The sequence below is a fragment of the Mya arenaria genome, chromosome 5 (genome assembly GCF_026914265.1).
Source record: "Mya arenaria isolate MELC-2E11 chromosome 5, ASM2691426v1".
Classification (NCBI taxonomy): domain Eukaryota; kingdom Metazoa; phylum Mollusca; class Bivalvia; order Myida; family Myidae; genus Mya; species Mya arenaria.
In genome coordinates this window covers 19,263,913-19,283,402 of record NC_069126.1, presented here as the reverse complement: position 1 = coordinate 19,283,402, position 19,490 = coordinate 19,263,913, and the positions used below count along the sequence as shown (strand labels likewise).

The window sequence follows — 19,490 nt, the reverse complement described above, 5'->3', positions numbered from 1 at the left end:
TAGCACATTTCCGGTGCAAGGGCAATTTCCCCCAAATAAACGAATCGACTACATTTTTGTAAAACCATAAAAGACACGCTGGATGTCTGAGCACTGCCTGTTTAGCTTATATTACCATAGATGTTTGTTTTGTGAACACCAAAGTAATGTGTCATGCATCATAGCGAATGCCTTGAAGGGAAAATGATTTTAAATTCTGAATAAAAATGTTTGATTGTTTATGTTAACTGTCGTTTGTGCAATGTGACGTTGTAACTCTCGTTGAGTATCTGTTGGGCCGTGAATCTCATATTTAAGTGTTTGCCTACAACGGGGTGTTTGATAGGTGTAATGGTTTCTGGTTTTCACTGCATTATTGAAATATAGAACCTGCAATATAAGACTTTCCACTTTATATTCTCTAAAGCAACTGAATCTGAAATATTAGACTTTCCTCCGTGTATTCTCTAAAGCAACTGACTCTGAAATATTAGGCTTTCCTCTGTATATTCTCTAAAGCCACTGACTCTGAAATATTAGACTTTCCTCTGTATATTTTCTTAAGCAACTGACTCTGAAATATTAGACTTTCCTCTGTATATTCTCTAAAGCAACTGACTCTGAAATATTAGACTTTCCTCTGTATATTCTGTAAAGCAACTGACTCTGAATATTAGACTTTCCTCTGTTTATTCTCTAAAGCAACTGAACCTGCGATATAAGACTTTCCTCTATATATATATTACACGCTAGTGAACCTGCAATATTAGACTGTCCTCTGTATATTCTCTTAAGTCACTGAACCTGCAATATGAGACTTACCTTTATATATTTTCCACGTCAGTGAACCTGCAATATAAGACTTTCATCTGTATATTCTCGCACGCTTCTGAACCTGCGATATAAGACTTTCATCTGTATATTCTCTTACATTACTGAACGTGCGATATTAGACTTTCCCCTGTTTATTCTCTCACGCCACTGAACCTGCAATATTAGACTTTCCTCTATATATATTCTCTCACACCACTGAACCTGCAAAATAAGACTTTCCTCCATATATATATTCCACGCCAGTGAACCTGCAACATTAGACATTCCTCTATATATTCTCTCACGTCACTGAACCTGCAATATTAGACTTTCCTCTATATATTCTCTCACGCACGCCACTGAACCTGCAGTGTAAGACTGTCATCTGTATATTATCTTAAGTCACTGAACCTGCAGTGTAAGACTGTCATCTGTATATTCCCTTAAGTCACTGAACCTGCAGTAATAATAATAATAATAATAATAATAATAATAATAATAATAATAATAATAATAATAATAATAATAATAATAATAATAATAATAATAATAATGTACGCAATAATAAATAATAATGCCATAAGAAAACTTCGAGTCGTTCCTTTTTTATCGGTGAGAAGCTTGCTTTAAGATTCAAATTATCTCAAGTCTTCAGCAGTCGTATATAATTGTTGAATAATAATTGTTATAAACAGGAAGTAAATATGTGAACATTATCAGTTTCTAGATACATTGGATATTAAAGTGTTAATTAAAATGTATTGGGGTCTTACAGCTCATTATATATAATTAATTGGAATTGCTGTTCAAGTTTATGCCTACAATGAAGATGGCGTGTTTTGTAGCAATTCTGATTCTGAATTCATACATTGTTGGTTCGGTTTCCTGTGAAAGTAAGATATTTCTCATAATATATTTACTTTTAAATAGAAATAGAATGTTATTGTTCTGTATGACGATGTTAAATGTTCATGCAACTTGATGTGTCTGTGAATAATTGATGTATTATATAAATATCAACCAAAAAGTTATCATCAGCTCTTTTCGTTTTTATCACTAGCTTCATGCTTCCAACTTCACGGCGGAGCTCTGAAAACAGAAGGGTTGTTGCAGGCTAATGTGAATAATGCTTGGAAAGACGTTTGCTATAAGGACGATCTAAATGAGAGAACAGTTCTCCGTGGTGTCTGCCAATCTATTGACAGGTAAGGGCACGAATTTCTCCGTTACGTCTGCCAACCTATTGATAGGTACGGTCACGAACTTCTCCGAAATGTGCGCCATCTTATTTACATGTAAGGGAACGAATGTCTTGGTTACGCTTGTCAACTTTTTGACAGGAAGGGGCGCGAACTTGTTTAAGAATTTTGATTTCTGGAAATAGTGGTTCTCGGAAGACTAATACGCGTTCTCATATGTTGTTTAAACCATTAATTTATAATGATAATATATATATGTGTATGCAAAATTTTTGATGCAGTCAAAATATCAACATATAATTTATAAAATGGAGGAGATTACAAGAAATAATTATTACTTGAAGACATATTACATACCTCAAACAATGAAATTCAGCCTGCTACAGACATATATTGTGATCAACAGAAATGATAATATTTGACGATTAAGTTTGTGAAAAACTCAAAACGACATAATTGATTTTTTTTCAGGGCAAGCATAAAACTTATTGTGTTTTTTTTTTCCTTAGTCATACGACAATAAATCACAAATACTCATCAGATTAACTTGATCTCATTACATGTTGTTTTTTTAATTCCCATCGAAAAGTGAGTCAAAAGGATTTGCACTTCAGTAAACTCTTTACAATTCTGCATTTTAAAAACCATATGATTTAAAATTTTTAGACAAACCAAACGGAATTTACGGAACAGTATAATAGAATGGGGTTATTTAATAGCATTTCCGGAGAATCACAAAACGACCAAACAACTACAGGCACGCAATCTATTTTTAGAGACGACATTGTACTATCAGAAAATGAAGAGGCATCTTCTCTTTACGTCTGTTTACCTATTGAAAAGTTGCGACACAACTTCCTTTACGTCTGCTTACTTATTGAAAAGTTGCGACACCAACATCCTTTTATGACTGCTAACCTATTGACAAGTAAGACCACCAACTTCTCTTTGGGTCTGCTAGCTTATTGACATAGAGGGGCACCAACTTCACTTTACGTCGTCTAACCTTTTGAAAAAAAGGGAATCAACTTTTGTACGTATGCTAACATATAGACTAATAATTCCACTATCATTTCTTTACGTTGTTTGACAAGTATGGGAATCAACCTTTCTTGGCGTCTGCTAACATATTAATATTAACAAGTAGGTGCACAAATTTATATTTACGTCTGCAAATCAACTGAAAATATGAGACACCAATTATCTCTATGTCTGTAAAACATATTTACAAGTACGGGCACCAACTTCTCTTTACTTCTGCTTACCTATTGAAAAGTTGCGACACCAACTTCCTTAACGTCTGCTTACCTATTGACAAGTAAGAGCACCAGATACTCTTTGTGTCTCCTAGACTTATGTCATGTAGGGGCACCAACTTCTCTTTACGTAAGCTAACCTATTAAAAGGTTAGGGCACCAACTTCTCTTTACGCATGCTAACCTATTAAAAAGTTAGGGCACCCACTTCTCTTTACGTCGTCTAAACTTTTGAAAAGTAGGGGAATCAAACTTTCTTCACATATGCTAACATATTGACAAATAGGTCTACCACCATTTCTTTACGTCGTCAAACTTTTTGACAAGTAGGGGAATCAACCTTTCTTGACGTATGTTAACATATTTACAAGTAGGGGCACTAACTTTTCTCTATATCTGCTAACCTGAAAAAAGGGGACAACAAATTATCTTTGCGTCTGCTAACCTATTGACAAGAAGGGGCACCAACTTCTCTTTACGTCGGCTTACCTACTGACAAGTAGGGGCACCAACTTTTATGTTCGTCTGCTAACCTATTGAAATACTGGGGCACCAACTTCTCTTGACATTTTCTAACCTATTGACATGCAGGGGCATCGTCGCTTACATATTGACAATTTCGGCACCAATTTCTCTTAACGTCGCTAACATTTTGACATATTGCGAGACCAGCTTCTCTTTATGGCACTAACCTATTGACAAGTTGTGGCACCAGCTTTTCTTAACTTCGTAACATTTGACAATTAATGGCACCAACTTCTCTTTTCGTCGTTAACCTTTCAACAAGTTGCAGCACCAGCTTTTCTTTACAAACCTATTGACAAGTAGCGGCACCAGCTTCTCTTAACTTCGCTAACCCTTTGACAAGTAATGGTACAAACTTCTCATTTCGCCCCTTACCTATTGACAAGATGCGGCACCAATATCTCTTAACTTCGCCTACTTATTGACAAACAGTCGCACCAATTTGTCTTTACGTCGCTAATCTATTGACAAGTTGCGGCACCAACTTCTCTTTGTGTTGGCTAACCTATTCACAAGTATGGTGCCAATTTCTCTATACATGGCCTACTTATGGTAAGTTGCGGCAAGGGACACCAACTTCTCTTTACGTCGCTAACTTATTGAAATGTAGGGACACCAACTTCTCTTTACGTCCCTACCTTATTGAAATGTAGGGACACCAATTTCTCTTTACGTCGCTAACCTATTGATATGTAAGGGCATCAAACTTCTCTTTACGTCGCTAACCTATTGACATGTAAGGGCATCAAACTTCTCTTTACGTCGCTAACTTATTGACAAATAAGGGCACCAACTTTACTTTACGTCGCTTACCTATTGACATGTAGGGGCACTAACTAATCTTTACGCCCCTTTCCTAATGCCAAGTTACGTCACCAACTTCTCTTTACATCACTAACCTATTGACAAATAAGGGGACCAACTTCTCTTCACGTCGATAACCTATTTTCATGTAGGGACATCAACCTCTCTTTACGTCGCTAACTTTTTGACTTGCAGGGGCGCCAATTTATCTTTACGTCACTTACCTATTGACATGTAGGGACACCAACTTCTCTTTTAGTCGCTAACCTATTGACTTGTAGGGGCAGCAATTTATTTTGACGTCGCTTACCTATTGACATGTAGGGACACCAACTTCTCTTTTAGTCGCTAACTTATTGACTTGTAGGGGTACCAATTTAGCTTTACGTCACTTACCTATTGACATGTAGGGACACCAGCTTAGCTTTACTTCGCTTACCTATTGTCATGTAGGGGCACCAATTAATCTTTACTTCACTTACCTATTGTCATGTAGGGACACCAAATTATCTTTACTTCACTTACCTATTGTCATGTAGGGGCACCAATTGATCTTTACGTCGCTAACCTATAGTCATGTAGGGGCACCAATTGATCTTTACGTCGCTAACCTATATTCATGTAGGGCCACCAACATCTCTTCACGTCTCTAACATATTGACATGTTGGGACTACAACTTCTCTTTACGTCGCTAACTTATTGACAAATGAGGGCACTAACTTCTCATACCGTCGATAACTTATTGACATAGAGGGGCACCAACTTATCTCTACGTCGCTTTCATATTACCAAGTTGCAAACCAACTTCTCTTCACGACGCTAACCTATTGACAAGTAAGGGCACCAACCTTCTCTTTACGTCGCTTGCATATTAATAAGCAAGGTCACTAACTTCTCTTGATGTCGCTAATATATTGACATGTAGGGACGTCAACTTCTCTTAATGTCGCTAACCTATTGGCCGTCAGGGGCACGAACTTCTCCTTATTTCTGCCATCCTATCAATATGTTAGGGTAGTCAACTTCAGCATTGCTTTGGAAATGGACAATTGCATCGTCGGCAATGTCCGTATGCGGATTAAAAGTGATACTCTCGATACCAGGGATGGGCGTTATCGTATAAGCAGTGTTATTGCATGAAACATTAAGATTAAACCAAGAGGGGTTTTGTCTCCGGTTAAAACTGACGGTCACACAGATTGGCACCAAAAAACGTTGTTTTTTCTGTAACGAATCGCAGGACAATTATTTAATAAAATGTTTTACTCTTTGATATCATAATTGTAAAACAAATACCAAAATGTAGAAAAATTCGGGTCGGAGACCGGGTTGGAACTGGTGTCGCCAAATTTTCAGTCCAGTGTTGTATCCACTGTGCTACAAAAACTTACCCAAACTCGTTTGAATATTAAAGCTATATACCTAACTTGGTAATATCACGTGATAACATCGACTAGCCAGTCACGCATAAGAATGAATTCTACTAGGTATACATACCTAGTAATCTTTTTTAATCAAAAAAACTGCTAAAAATAAATTAATTGTAAACTATGTGGTACTTAAGTTAGTTCGTCACATCGATACCAAGTTTATGTCAGTTTTCTACAATTTTCTGTTTTATAACTATTTCATCATACGGTGTTTAACCCCTTTAAGGAATATTTTATGATGTGCCGTATTAAAGATAAAATACTAGTATGTAAAAATGTTTCAGCAATGCTGTCAAAGCGGTCATAATGAAAGAGCCATTGCATTATGGGATCAAAACAGGTGAAGGTGGCCTGATGATGGAGAACCTAACTTGCCAAGCCACAAAAGACGAAACTGATACTTGTCAAAAATTGAAAGTATGCTGCCAGCTTTTAAACAAATCAATCGGTATGTTTGTTCAAAGAGGAATGCTAGTTGTAGTACAGTACATTATAAATAATAGCATACGGCTAGGAATATTTGCAGACTCATTTAAAGAGGCTAAGGTTTTGCTTATATATAAATCTTCTGGTCGCAATGATCCAAATAATTATCGACCATTTTCTATCCTTCCTACTCTGTCAAAGGTTTTTTGACGGCACTTGGCAGATCAAATCAATTTTCTTTAAAAATACGAATATCATACATGAATTTCAATCTGGGTTTCGAGAAAATCATTCTTGTCACACAGCGTTGATAAGAATAATTGATGATTGGATTGATGGAATTGACAATGGAAACCATGTAGGTGCTCTCTTTCTTGATTTACGAAAGGCTTTTGATCTAGTAGATCACCAAATACTTGTACATAAATTGAAATTATACAATTTCAGTGATAATTCCATTCAACTGATAACTTCGTATTTAGAAGATAGACACCAAATTGTAAAGTTTGGGGATTCCCAATCTTCACGAAGTTGTATAAAGTCTGGAGTTCCTCAAGGATCCATTTTTGGTCCTTTTCTTTTTCTTTTATGTATTAATGACATTACCTTTGAAATAGAAAATGCCTTGATTGACTTATATGCTGATGATACTACACTATATGCAAAAAGTTCAAATACGCAGGAAATTGAACGTACGTTGCAAATAAATTTAGTTATAATATCGGAGTGGTGCAAAATAAACAACATGGCAATACATCCACTGAAAACGAATTGCATGTTGTTGGGTTCAAATGCAAAGTTCTTTTTACATCATCAATTGCAAAAACCGTTGTAAGAATTGTACTCATAATTCCATGACTATTTTTTTCACATTATATACATCTCGAGTAAGGTGTTAAATACAAGTGTGACTATCCTACTTACTCAGTCAATAAATTTTAATGATACGGTTTGTTTACCTTTAGTTACAAATGGATGTGTTGTTCGGCATTGATGTTATAATTAATGTATTATATTTATGTTTCTTTATGTTTTCGTATAACATTTTAATACGTACCCTTTTGAAATGACATAAATTTATGCTTACATTCTTAACATTTATGTGTTTGTGTGTGTGTATGTTCTTTCAGAAGGCCACATTGTAAATAAGTCGTGTGTTATGTCTGTTTATAATATGATGCCTATGTCTTAATGTGTTACCTTCTTTAAATAAAGTTATCATTATTATTATTATTATTATTATTATTATTATTATTAGTAGTAGTAGTAGTAGTAGTAGTAGTAGTAGTAGTAGTAGTAGTAGTAGTAGTAGTAGTAGTAGTAATAGTAGTAGTAGTAATAGTAGTAGTAGTAGTAGTAGTAGTAGTAGTAGTAGTAGTAGTAGTAGTAGTAGTAGTAGTAGTAGTAGTAGTAGTTTTAGTAGTAGTAGTAGTAGCAGTAGCAGTAGCAGTAGCAGTAGCAGTAGCAGTATTATTATTATTATTATTATTATTATTACTATTATTATTATTATTATTATTTTTATTATTATTATTATCATTATTATTATTATTATTATTATTATTATTATTATTATTATTATTATTATTATTATTACAGCTATTCACTCTCTTAAGGATGAAGCCTGATTATATGTTAGGGTCGTATTGTTTTATTAAATCTTTAAAAGAAACTAAATAAAATCAATCATCGATATTTTGTTAGTTCGTGGGAAATGTGAATAAAATGAAAGCTTTACAGTTTTACTGGTGCATTAAGAATTAAGTTTCGCAAAAGTTGAATATTATTCACAAGTGATAAACCCCATATGATTTGTATATATCATATTCATTAACAAATTTGCTTCGTGGGCAGCATTTTAGTTCAACATGTCAGTCCAAAGGATTTTACTATACGGAGAGTATTTGAAAGCTAAGAAAATACTTTCAGACACATCGAAGCTACACGACGGATATAAATTAATACGTAATTAAATCAAATTCTACAGTGACACAGAGGTGACATACGTGTTATTTTTATCCCGCTAAAACGACTAACTGATCTAACGACGTAGCCATTGTAGGTTTTTAAAAAAGAGATACTTAGTCGTTTTAACGAGTATCGTTAGTCCTTTTGAGGAATTCCTCAGTGATACGAGCTACGTACGTTTTTTTAACTTTATTGAACCAAAAGCTACGGTGGCATAGGAGTGTCATAAGTGTTATTGTCCATCTCGTTTAAACGACTTACATATCTAACGAGGTAAGTAGATTGTTTAATCGAGATACTACGTCCTTTTAACGAGCTATTACGTCCTTTTAACGAGTTGCTAAGTCGTTTTAACAAGATTAGCAAGTGGCTTAAACTAAATACTAATTTGTTTTAACGAGTAAGTCAGTCGTTGAACGAGTGTGTAAGTCGCTTTTATCGAGTAACTTATACTTGTTTACGAGATACGTAAGAAAATCACACCTATGTCACCCCTATGCCGCCTTAGAAAGCTGACACATCCATTCGGAAATACCAAGTAATTACAGAGTGGAAGTAAAATAAGGAAACTAATAAAATTCAAATACGCTAAAATCGACTTTTCTCATTTTCAAATATATTCTGCTCTCATTCATGTAGGCAAATAGTTGCTTGGATGTGTATATTTGGAAGAGAATCTTATTCTGAATAACATAACCACTTTTATTGATATATTTTTTCATAAATATACCTTTCTACATTTTAGGCAAACAACTAAGTTCATGCAGTTCAAACTGGCTGGAGACAAAGTACTGCTACCCATTCATTGGCAAAGTTGTTGGAATCCGCAGTTTCTCGAAGTACAATGAAATTCAGAATGTTCGAAGAGCTTGGACCAGTTCGGCATTTAAAGGTTTATCGCGTATTCAAAAATATTCAATTGCCAATTTTATTTAAATTCAATAACTAAAGAATGAAATGCTTACTGTTTCCGTGGGAGCACGCTGTTACTAAAAATATCAATGATTTTATACATTTAAATATATTAAATAGACACAGCCTTCTAATGCTAACAGATAAGCATTTAATTCGTCTGAGATCAACATACGGTTATGAAAACCACTGCAACCGGATTTAAAAATCGATACAAATTCAAAATAAGAAAAGTTTAAAAATGACCTAAACACCTGGCATTCATACGATTGAATAAGTAATGTACCATAATACCCATTCTTATATATGTTCCAAATAATTTAACTGTGATTTTATAAAGGGTGACTTGACTAAATCATTTGTGTACACATTCTAGTAAATTACCAGCAAATTTTTATAAATTTGTACGTAGAACATGAAACAAACTTATAACCTTACCAAACTGAGTCGTTACAGAGGACACTAGTATTGCCATTTATCAATTTAAATGGGAAATAAATTATGTTAAACGGTCACTTGTAGCAATACAAACAATGACTGATTACATTTATCTGGTGATCCTCATTTATTTCAACGCTACTGGGTAAGTTCTTAAATCGGAACAGTACCTAAATATGTAACACCCATTATAAAAGCGTTTTTTTTTTCCGATCGCGAATGGTTTATTCACGATTTTAATCAATAAAGACGCTTGCCTTAGATGCAAGATTCAAAGAACACAATACTCCGGTATATATTTCAAATGGTGTTATCATTCAAAGTTTTTCATGTTCAAATGTTCATGCTTGCCATAATCACAACATACTGGTACAGTCTGTATTTTTTTTACTTAAATCGTCAAATGACAAAAAAAAACAAGCTGAAAATAAAATTATTAATTTACTAAAACAAAATATGTAGCAATAATTTCAAAAGGAAACATAAAAATAAATAAGGAATTAGTCCTGTTCCATATTGAGGTACTCGAGGACAAAAATGGCAGTCCTTGACTGTGCAGTAAACAAAGTACTTTTCATGCAGATTGGTAGTATCTTGAAAAATAAATATTTTAGTTGTGGTGCAAGTCTAACTAAAAATATTTTTTTAAAAATGCCGAAAGTGTTCCAATTTATGTACGCATCCAATATACCTCAACGTGTTATGAACATATGTATTTAAATTGTAGAATGAAATTCAACACTCGATTTTTTAATTAAATGGTTTATGAAAAAATCCATCCATGTGCCATTGGCTGTAAATATAAGAGTACAGTGTAAATAAAACCAACTCTGGAATCAGAAAATGTGCAACTTGTCTAATTATGCAAAATAACAACCTCTCATGTATTATATTATAGAAATACAGTCGGTTGTCATCCAGAGTATTTGCTAAACCCATAAGTTGGATGTAAAGGTCACTTTTAACCTGTTTTTTATACGCATGTAATAGAGGGGAAACTTGTAACAAGATAGGAACGTGTGATCTTATTCACTAAATTAAAGTGCTTTTAAAATTGTTTGACTGATATTTTTTTACAAGTTGAATTTAAATATAATATATTACCAATATGTGGACTGTTAGAAACATGTTGAATAAGTAGCGTTAGTTATATTTGCTAAGGCGTCTAGCAAAATAAGCTACCATGGCATGATATAAAGTAATCTTGGAATAAGAAATATCAGTTTGAAGTAGCCTTTAATATATAGGTATTTTACTGAAGACTCCATTTTCATCAAAATTCAAAAGTAATTTGTATGCGGTCAGTATATCAACAGATTTATTTAATGCGATAATATATAATATATAATATATTACATTTATACTTGTGACAAATTTCAAGTTTGCACTAATTACTTGAATCTGGCTGTACTGACTTGAACACACAAGTTAATTTGAAGTATAACAGTTCTTTAAAAACGCTGGATTTGAATCGCAGGAGTTCCACGAAACTCTTACCAGTTGTCTTGAAATAATAAATGGTTATTCTCTGCTAGAAAATCCAAAGTATGAAAACGGCCGTGTTGGTTTGACTGGGACTGCTCATTGGGACCAATGGTAGTTGTCCTCGGATAAAGCTATCAAACTCTTTCTTTTCCAGGCTAAAGCGCTATTATATTTGAAGGAGTGTTCCACCCCTATTTCGAAGGCACCCATAAATATGTTTTTAGCAAAAGAAGTTGAAGATTTAGTACTAATTTGTTATTTGTTTAAGATTCGTGCGACGACGATACAAATTATTCCGCTAACATGGCGAAAGAGTTGAACAAATGCTTGCAGAATATCAATGTTAACTCAGACAAAACATACGCCGTGGTAAAGGTGAGTTGTCTTTGTAAAGTATTGTGTGTTAACCATGGCTAGATAAGAAACACGACTGAAACGAAATTTACATGGTAGAGTGTATGACCTATCAAACCATATATAAAGGATTTCGATTGAAAATCGGCTATAAAATGTTTCTATTAATCAAATAATTTTCACCGCAAGTATTAGCGGTCGTAGTTTCATTTCTACCTATTGTGCTTGTCCATGTAGTTTACATTGTATTATTTTTTAACTTATGTCAAAGTGAATATAAAATGGTTTATGTGTCTTTGCACTAAACTAGATATCAACCGAGTCCGTAATCTGTTCCGTATATGCAACAGTGGATACTTTATTTTAAACACCGAAAACCCTTTGTGTCTTTTGCAAAAGAAGTATCTAGATTTTCAAGCTATTTTTGCAACATCACTGTTTATGCACGAAGTAATACAATAACATTTTCCAAAACATGCAGTTTTATGTCAAGACAAAGACTTCCAATTGTTAGACTAATATATAAACCATCGCAAGGTAATCTGGGTAAAACAGAAAAAATCTAGTAATGTAAAACATATATCTAGTATCTATAAAAGCCTATAGCCAATTCCAAGCTATATGTACTTGAAGTATAAAACAAACAGTTTCGCTCAGATACAGTGGCGAAATATAGGTTGATGCCAAAAATATGAAAAATAACCTTCATTTTTACTGTACCCAAATTGTTATTTTTTCGATTATTAAAGTCAACTGAGTTCAAAACTGTATCTGTCAAGTTAACCCTACCAGTATAGTGTGCCCCTTTAACAACAAGAACATTAAATAATGAATATATTTATATAGAGTTCAGCATTAACATCTATGAGCAACTTCCCATAGTATAAAATATCAAAAACTACAATAGAGAAGGAAATGCAATTCAACACATATGATATTAAGCATGGATAATTGTGTGTATTTTTTTTCTTTTTCGATGCATGTTTATATACAATGTACGTTAATATAAGATGTTGACTGTTTACATTTAGTAGTTGAATAATTTTTTACATACTTGGCCTATTTATACAAAACGAAGAGATATGCTCTCTTCTTAAGTCACTATACAGATTACATGCAATCATAAAATGATATTCATCATCTCACTCATCATAATGCAAAGTTCACAGTTTTAGTATCATTTATGTCAATGTCTAAAATTCTGTCATGTATTACATTGTTACACTTTTACCATTTACATATCATATCTAAATAATTATCTCCTTCTCACTAACTCTTCTTAAATTTTATAAAATATATCATCACATACATTCCATGGATTAAGGAATTTTATGGGGGCTTATACGAAACAATTTACCAGTCCTCATCCAAATTGAAGAAAGTTTTATCTAATTTAACATATCAAATAGTCAATATGATAAAATATTAATAATAAAAAACGCAACTTGTCCATTATATAAATAATTACTACCCCGCTTGGTTTTAACGCAAATTTTGATAGTGTCGTATGAAAAGGATTACTATTACCATTTAATTAAATAATGCCCTTATTAGACGTCCACGTTTTATATTATCAAATAATATCAGTTTGCGTAATAAAATTTGTAAAATCTCATTTGCTTCGTTTAGCTTTTGTTAGCCCTTCACCTTTCCACGATAGGAACCTCATTTCCTTCGCATTCCTGTCCTAAGTCTGTGCAGTCTTCCGGTGCGTTGTATTACTGTCCCTAGGCGTAAGCTGGTCGTACCGGAAGTACACTCGTTTACGCGGTTGCCTGGCCTTCATGTTTACTCCCATGAGACCCTTACGTTTATCTAGGACCTCCTTCGGTAAGAGGGGGCTTACCCCGATCGGAGATCCGCGCAGCTTGGGACACGCGCATCGAAATTCCTCTTTGTCTTATTAATTAACAGTAACAGCAGATTCAATGTCAGCAGCTCCTTCGGTTGTAACATAATACCGGGAAAAAAGGTATTTGACTTTTTAAAAAAGGAAAATACTCATAGCTTTGTACTTTACTTACTTGTTATTTTTTTAAGAACAATACCAGTACATGCCATTGGAGGACACAAAGAAAATGTACAGTTCGAAGGCGAACCTTCCAGTTACTCGAGGAAAAACCCGCGAGTATGGATGGCCTATATTGTGTAACAGTGGAAGTACATAATGGGACCAGTAACTTCTCGATAGCAAACTGTTTCTCGTATCTGCCTGCAGTTTGCTTGGACGTAGGTAATGAACGCAAGGCGCAATATGGTTCTACATAATTTATATCATAAAAATGGGATTGTAACGAATATTCGTAATTCTGTACGAATCGCGTCCCTTATTTGTTACGTAAAATTCTCTATACGTTTTCGTTGTTTCTCTTAATGAAATGGCGTTCGTATTTTGTTAGAGTATCCGAGTATTACGAATCAGTTATCGGAATTCGAAATATATATTGGAAAAAAACGCAAATTAGATGTCTTTGATATTAACTTCAATTTTCAAATATCACCCCGTTTTAGTCGAATGGGGAATTAACATTGTTTTGTTTATCGGGTTTTAGTGTTGTGGCACTATTATATGATACACTATTGGATTTGGTTTGTGGTCACCAAGCCGAACAAGTTGGATTTCTCCGGGTCCTCCGGTTTCCCCCACAACACAAGACCACACTTTCGCGTAAAATCGTTCCAACGAGAGTGATAAATATAATGTTGTTATAACTTGTTTCGTAACCGTTGTAAAATAAATATGTTTAGACTATCGGATTTATAGAGAAGTGTTGTATAATAATTAATTATGGGCGGTATGTATTAAAGGTTCCTTTTATCAACGAGCGCAAACCTAATACAACATGTTTGATATAAACATGGTATAATTGTAGAAATTCATTTTGTTAAGAAATTACAATCTTCTGAAAATGATACTAAAATAATATCGTACGAAACGAAACTTGATGGTCGTTGCTATGCCTCGGTTGTTGTCCGTCAAATAAACGCACTGTAGTCAATTGTATAAATCGGGATAAGTTATCCACAAGTAAGCTTTGGCTAATTTAAACATAAAAGACATTTGGGCAAAAGTAATTGGATATCATTTAAACTAACGTTGACCAAACCTAAGAAATAACCAGTTTTATTCAACTGGCTACTGAATGTCAAACTACAAAATTCAACATGTCTAAGCAGCTGAATTATATTTTCAACACAACTCTTCATGCTAAAAAAATGTATGTTTGCAACGATATATATAGAAAACATGTTCGAATTATACCAAAAACTGTTTTCGTTTTCAGAAAACCACCCAGAACGTTCTACCGTAATAACGGATTCAATAAGTAAGTCCCACTTTTTGCGATTATAAACAAGGTATTTCTTTTGAGCGAGCTAATAACTTTAAACGAGAACTATATCCGCGCGTAGGGGATAATGGTGTACCATGTTTCGATTCAAATAAAAAATACAGTTGTTATTTTCCTGTAGTCTAAGAATGGTGATATTATACATATAGGATCCAAAAACAGGATTGTTCTGTCAAATTACTGTATTTTCTACTACAGATGGTTAAACTGGTATTTATCACAAATACAAGTACATCTAAAATGAGCATTGAATTTGACAAATTAGAAACCTTAGAAAGCTTTCAAACAGGTTCAAATGCAAGGTATAACAGTACTAGAAATTTCCCAGAATTGAAAAGTTAGCAAAATGGTGCTTTTTCGGAAACACATCATAGTTGATATTTTGTTCTAACGATGTAAAATATCATTCGACTCTAGATAAATCCGACTGGAAATGAAATATACTCCAAACGAGAACATCCGCAAAATCTAAATGCATCTGAATTACAAAAATACATGCTAAATTTAGTTTCGATAATCAATCAATAACAGGTGGATCCATGTGAACGACACTAGCAACAACTAAAGCAGTTTTATATTTTATAATCCCTTAAGTATGCTATTTGATTGATCGCATATTTCAACAAAGCAATATATCATTGGTGTCAGATTGGTAATACTATAGAATAAGTATAAAATCATATTACTTTTCAGAGAACTCCCGGAGCTCGTCATCTTCACCGAATGAAGAAAAAAGTGTTTGGGCAAAAGATTTTATTTTAGCTCTTGTATCATTCTTCGTTTTCATCATTATTATACTGATGGCGTACTATCTATACAGGTATGGCAAAAGCAAGATGCAAAATTTAATTGTTTGTCACAAAATGCTTTAAAGCGTGTTTATATGATCCGAACGATCGTTTATAACAACAGTGTACGTTTGAATACAATTATTAAGGTCTCATATGTACACACACTGCTGTTTACAAATAAACATAGCATTTCGAGAATTTGAACGACCGTGGCTTTTAGTTCGGTGAACAAATGGTAAGACATATAACCATCTCGATCGACTACCCATATCAAAAGAAACTGACAGCAGTCAGCAGCGATTTGCATATACTTTGACGTATGATAGAGAACTAACTACCCAAGCGGTGGGCTTAACCCCCGAAAAGCATTCATGCAAGTTCAATTTGCATTGATTTTACATAAACCAACCAATTAAATCGAAGCTTTACATCACGTACACAATGACGGCACGGCTACACTCACATCTCCTGGAAGTACTGTATCTTGTTTGGCGGTTCAAAGAGACAAATTATCTTCATTATAGAACCTATTTGTGGAAGTGATTATATTAACTGAATTATAATTTTCAAAATTTCATTTAAAGTTTATTTAAAAACAGAAGTAAGCTTTCAGGTCCATTTTTGTAGTTTTTAAGTCCCATCCATGTTGACAGCATAAACTTTGGTAACATTTAAAAGCGTATCTGATTTAATCAGATTTTTATCTGATTGTAAAGCCTAATGATTACTTGTATTGGCTATAAGTCACGAAAACATTGATCAAGTTAGTGCAATTTGGAGTTTTGCTCTTTATTATTAGTGAAATCGGAAGTTAATAATTTTTAAGGTTGTTATATTTATTTTGACAGACAACAACATTTTACATAATTGTACATCGGGTACTTGAACACCTTAGTTGGTAAGAGGCCTCATTCTAGTCAGAAATCTATTGTACATCAATTCAAGTTCAAAGGACTATTTGAACAGAGTTTCTTCTTCGTTTCATTTATTTTGTACTAAGCTGTTAGTTGTCCATTTTGTTTTTTCGTTTTGGCTTATCCATGTTGACATTTTAATGACAATTCAAAATTTCAGGAAGTCTAGAAAAAGATTGATTGAGCGCCAAAGACCGATTGCCGTCCAAAATGACACCTACGGTCGCGGAGGGGTTATTAATGAAAGTACAGAGGAAACGAACAATCTTATTAATGACTGTGACCTCACTGACTTTAAACCAGAACTACCAGCCAGAGGTCAAAACAATCAGATATTGGTACTTGATGATTATAGCATGCCTCCTGACTCAATCCCTCAGAAGACGGAAACCGATGAGTATTTTGTTACATATGACGATCCCATTCGATCTTTGGTTAAGCAGCACAATGAAGCTGACCAAACACGGCGATATGATATCAACCATCTAAGCGAAACTAGAGTTGAATCTTTTAAAAAGAGATTTCCAGATGATAAAGGTATGTTCTCTTCTACTTACACGGATAAATCTAGTCTTGATTTGAACGAAACTAATGTTGAACTTAATCGTGTTCAGTCTTCAGAGACATTGACATCGAACAAAACTGTGCGATATAAACAGTTCAGTCTTGAAATGAAAAGACATTCGTATATATCGAAAGAGACAACTCTTTTAAAATCTGAATTTTCTGAGAAGAAAATCGCTTCAGAACCAAGCATTAATATTCGTTCGGTTAACAATTTGTGCTGACCGGAGCAAGCAAAAGTTGCGAAAGTGACGAAAGATCACCAAAAAACATCGCGGCGGAACTAACCAAAACCAGCGGTTCTCTCGATTGAGTTGCAATACAAAACAGAGTGTCTGTCGATTCGTCAAATGGAAACACCGACTGCAAATCTAAACGTCCGGCTAAGCTTTCAAAGCATAGTGAACATAGTGACGATTATGAAGATACTTTGAATGTAAATCATGAACAATTTTTCGCAGATGCGAAACCAAAAGAGCAACTATTTGATAACCATGTGTGTATAGACTGTCTGAATCAAGACAATTTAAAGAAAGTTGGTATCAGGATAATACCAAAGGAAACTGCAGACTCTTCGTATAATTTCTTCAATATTCCGAAGAGGTTCTCGGACTCCGCACTCTAGCTCTTTATTAATACCGCAGGTCTTAAAAAATCTCAATGCTCTAAATTTTCTTCAAATTCAGGCGGTATGGCGGATGAAAAAGACGAAAACCTTAGGAAGAGCAGCTCTAAAGACGAACTTAAAAGAATTCACAAAAAGCAGCGAGCGAACGAAGAAAGGGCCAATTTTAAATGTCCGAGAAAATGTTCTCTGTGTCACGCGGATTCTTATGACATATTAGGTGCGTTTTCAAAGAACAACGACACTAGCCATTTTGAAAATGTTTTTCATAAATTAGCGGATGTGAAGAAATGGACCCAAAACATGTTAAGTGTAGACATGGACGACACAAATCGACTTAGTTCTCAATACTTGCAACAAATGTGTTCTGCGCAACGAGGGAATCCCTGCGGTATTATTAGGAAGTTCTTTAATGACAAATGACGTTTTATGGATTGTTAACATGTAGCATTCGTAGGAATGGTAATTTTCTGGTGGGTAATACATTAACAATATCTGAGCACGTTGGGTAATAAGCCGTGATGGACAAGACGTATACATAAAATTCTAGATAACAAATATCCATTACAAATCAAACTTGTACTTGTTTGACTATTGGTTTATCTTATTTTTATTAAAATGTCTTCCAATGTAGACCTGTGCAAAAACATAGCGGCATCAACGATAAGAAGAAGCTACTAGACAACATGCGTCATTCCTTTTTAACATCTCGCACATTTTAAGTACATATCGCAGATTCTTTCAAATGTTTACAAATAAGTTTTCAAATTAAACCACAGCCAAGGCCAAATAAATCTAGACACACATTTTTAATTGTTCATTGTATGTGAAATAAAAAGGGACAATTGTTGGCCACTAGTGATACCTGCGATACAAGTGTCCTATTTAACTGAATGTCGGATAAACAAGATCTGCATTAACATTTATTTTTAAATACGCAAATACGTTATGCCAAGGGAATTGATAATTCAGAATTTAAACCATATTGGGAAAGTGTTTGCCAGCACCTGTAGATACACGCAAATATAAGGGTATTGTATCTCCGATTATTCATCCTGCAGGCTTGGTTTCTTCAGAAAGTTCCTCATAAAAACAGAAGTTGAAGGGTTTACAATAATATACCGATAAAGTAGCTGTTTAATAACTGAACGGGAAAAGCAACACCATTGCGAACGAAGCTTCGGGAAAATTCATTAAAATGTATTTAACAGTCTCGACAAAATGGGGAAAGCATTTACCAACCTTTAGAATAATGAAAAAAGTAACGGCGCTAACGAAACAGCCAACAGCGAGCATCCAGATGGTAACTCGTACTCGCTCCCATGTCCCGATCCCAATAGACACGTGCAAAACAACCTTCGAGAGTACCCGGATACTCGCTAGGTACACCTTTGCACAAGTAGCTTGTGTGTAAACTGAAAAGATGCCGCTGAACATGAAGCCAATAACAAAGGAAGGAAATACTGTGACCAACACGTATGGTTGTTTCAGTTATTATTATTGTGTAATTTGGGATGGATTTAAAGAATCAAATATATCGATACGAGACTGCCCTAAACGACTTCAATAAGACAAACGTTCTGAACAAGTTTAATGTATACTTAATGTCTAGACAAATGATAGAAAAATCTAGATTGTTGATTTTTTTTTCTCCAA

General features: G+C 34.2%; 1 protein-coding gene across 1 annotated transcript; it reads left to right on the top strand.

The window, feature by feature from the left end:
- Positions 1–1,504: 1,504 nt before the first annotated feature.
- LOC128233495 (uncharacterized) lies at positions 1,505–18,669 on the top strand. Its single transcript, XM_052947189.1, has 9 exons — positions 1,505–1,685; positions 1,853–1,997; positions 6,292–6,455; positions 9,147–9,293; positions 11,505–11,611; positions 13,631–13,823; positions 14,875–14,916; positions 15,634–15,760; positions 16,806–18,669. The coding sequence occupies exons 1-9, from the start codon at positions 1,607–1,609 to the stop codon at positions 17,431–17,433; spliced, it is 1,632 nt and encodes a 543-aa protein (XP_052803149.1). The 5' UTR covers positions 1,505–1,606; the 3' UTR covers positions 17,434–18,669.
- Positions 18,670–19,490: the final 821 nt, after the last annotated feature.

Bases quoted from the DNA above. Each gene is read 5' to 3' on its own strand.
- LOC128233495 (XM_052947189.1), top strand. From the start codon at position 1,607: ATGCCTACAATGAAGATGGCGTGTTTTGTAGCAATTCTGATTCTGAAT. The intron at 1,686-1,852 runs GTAAGATATTTC...TTTTATCACTAG, and splicing joins TGGTTCGGTTTCCTGTGAAA to CTTCATGCTTCCAACTTCAC. The intron at 9,294-11,504 runs GTTTATCGCGTA...TATTTGTTTAAG, and splicing joins GACCAGTTCGGCATTTAAAG to ATTCGTGCGACGACGATACA.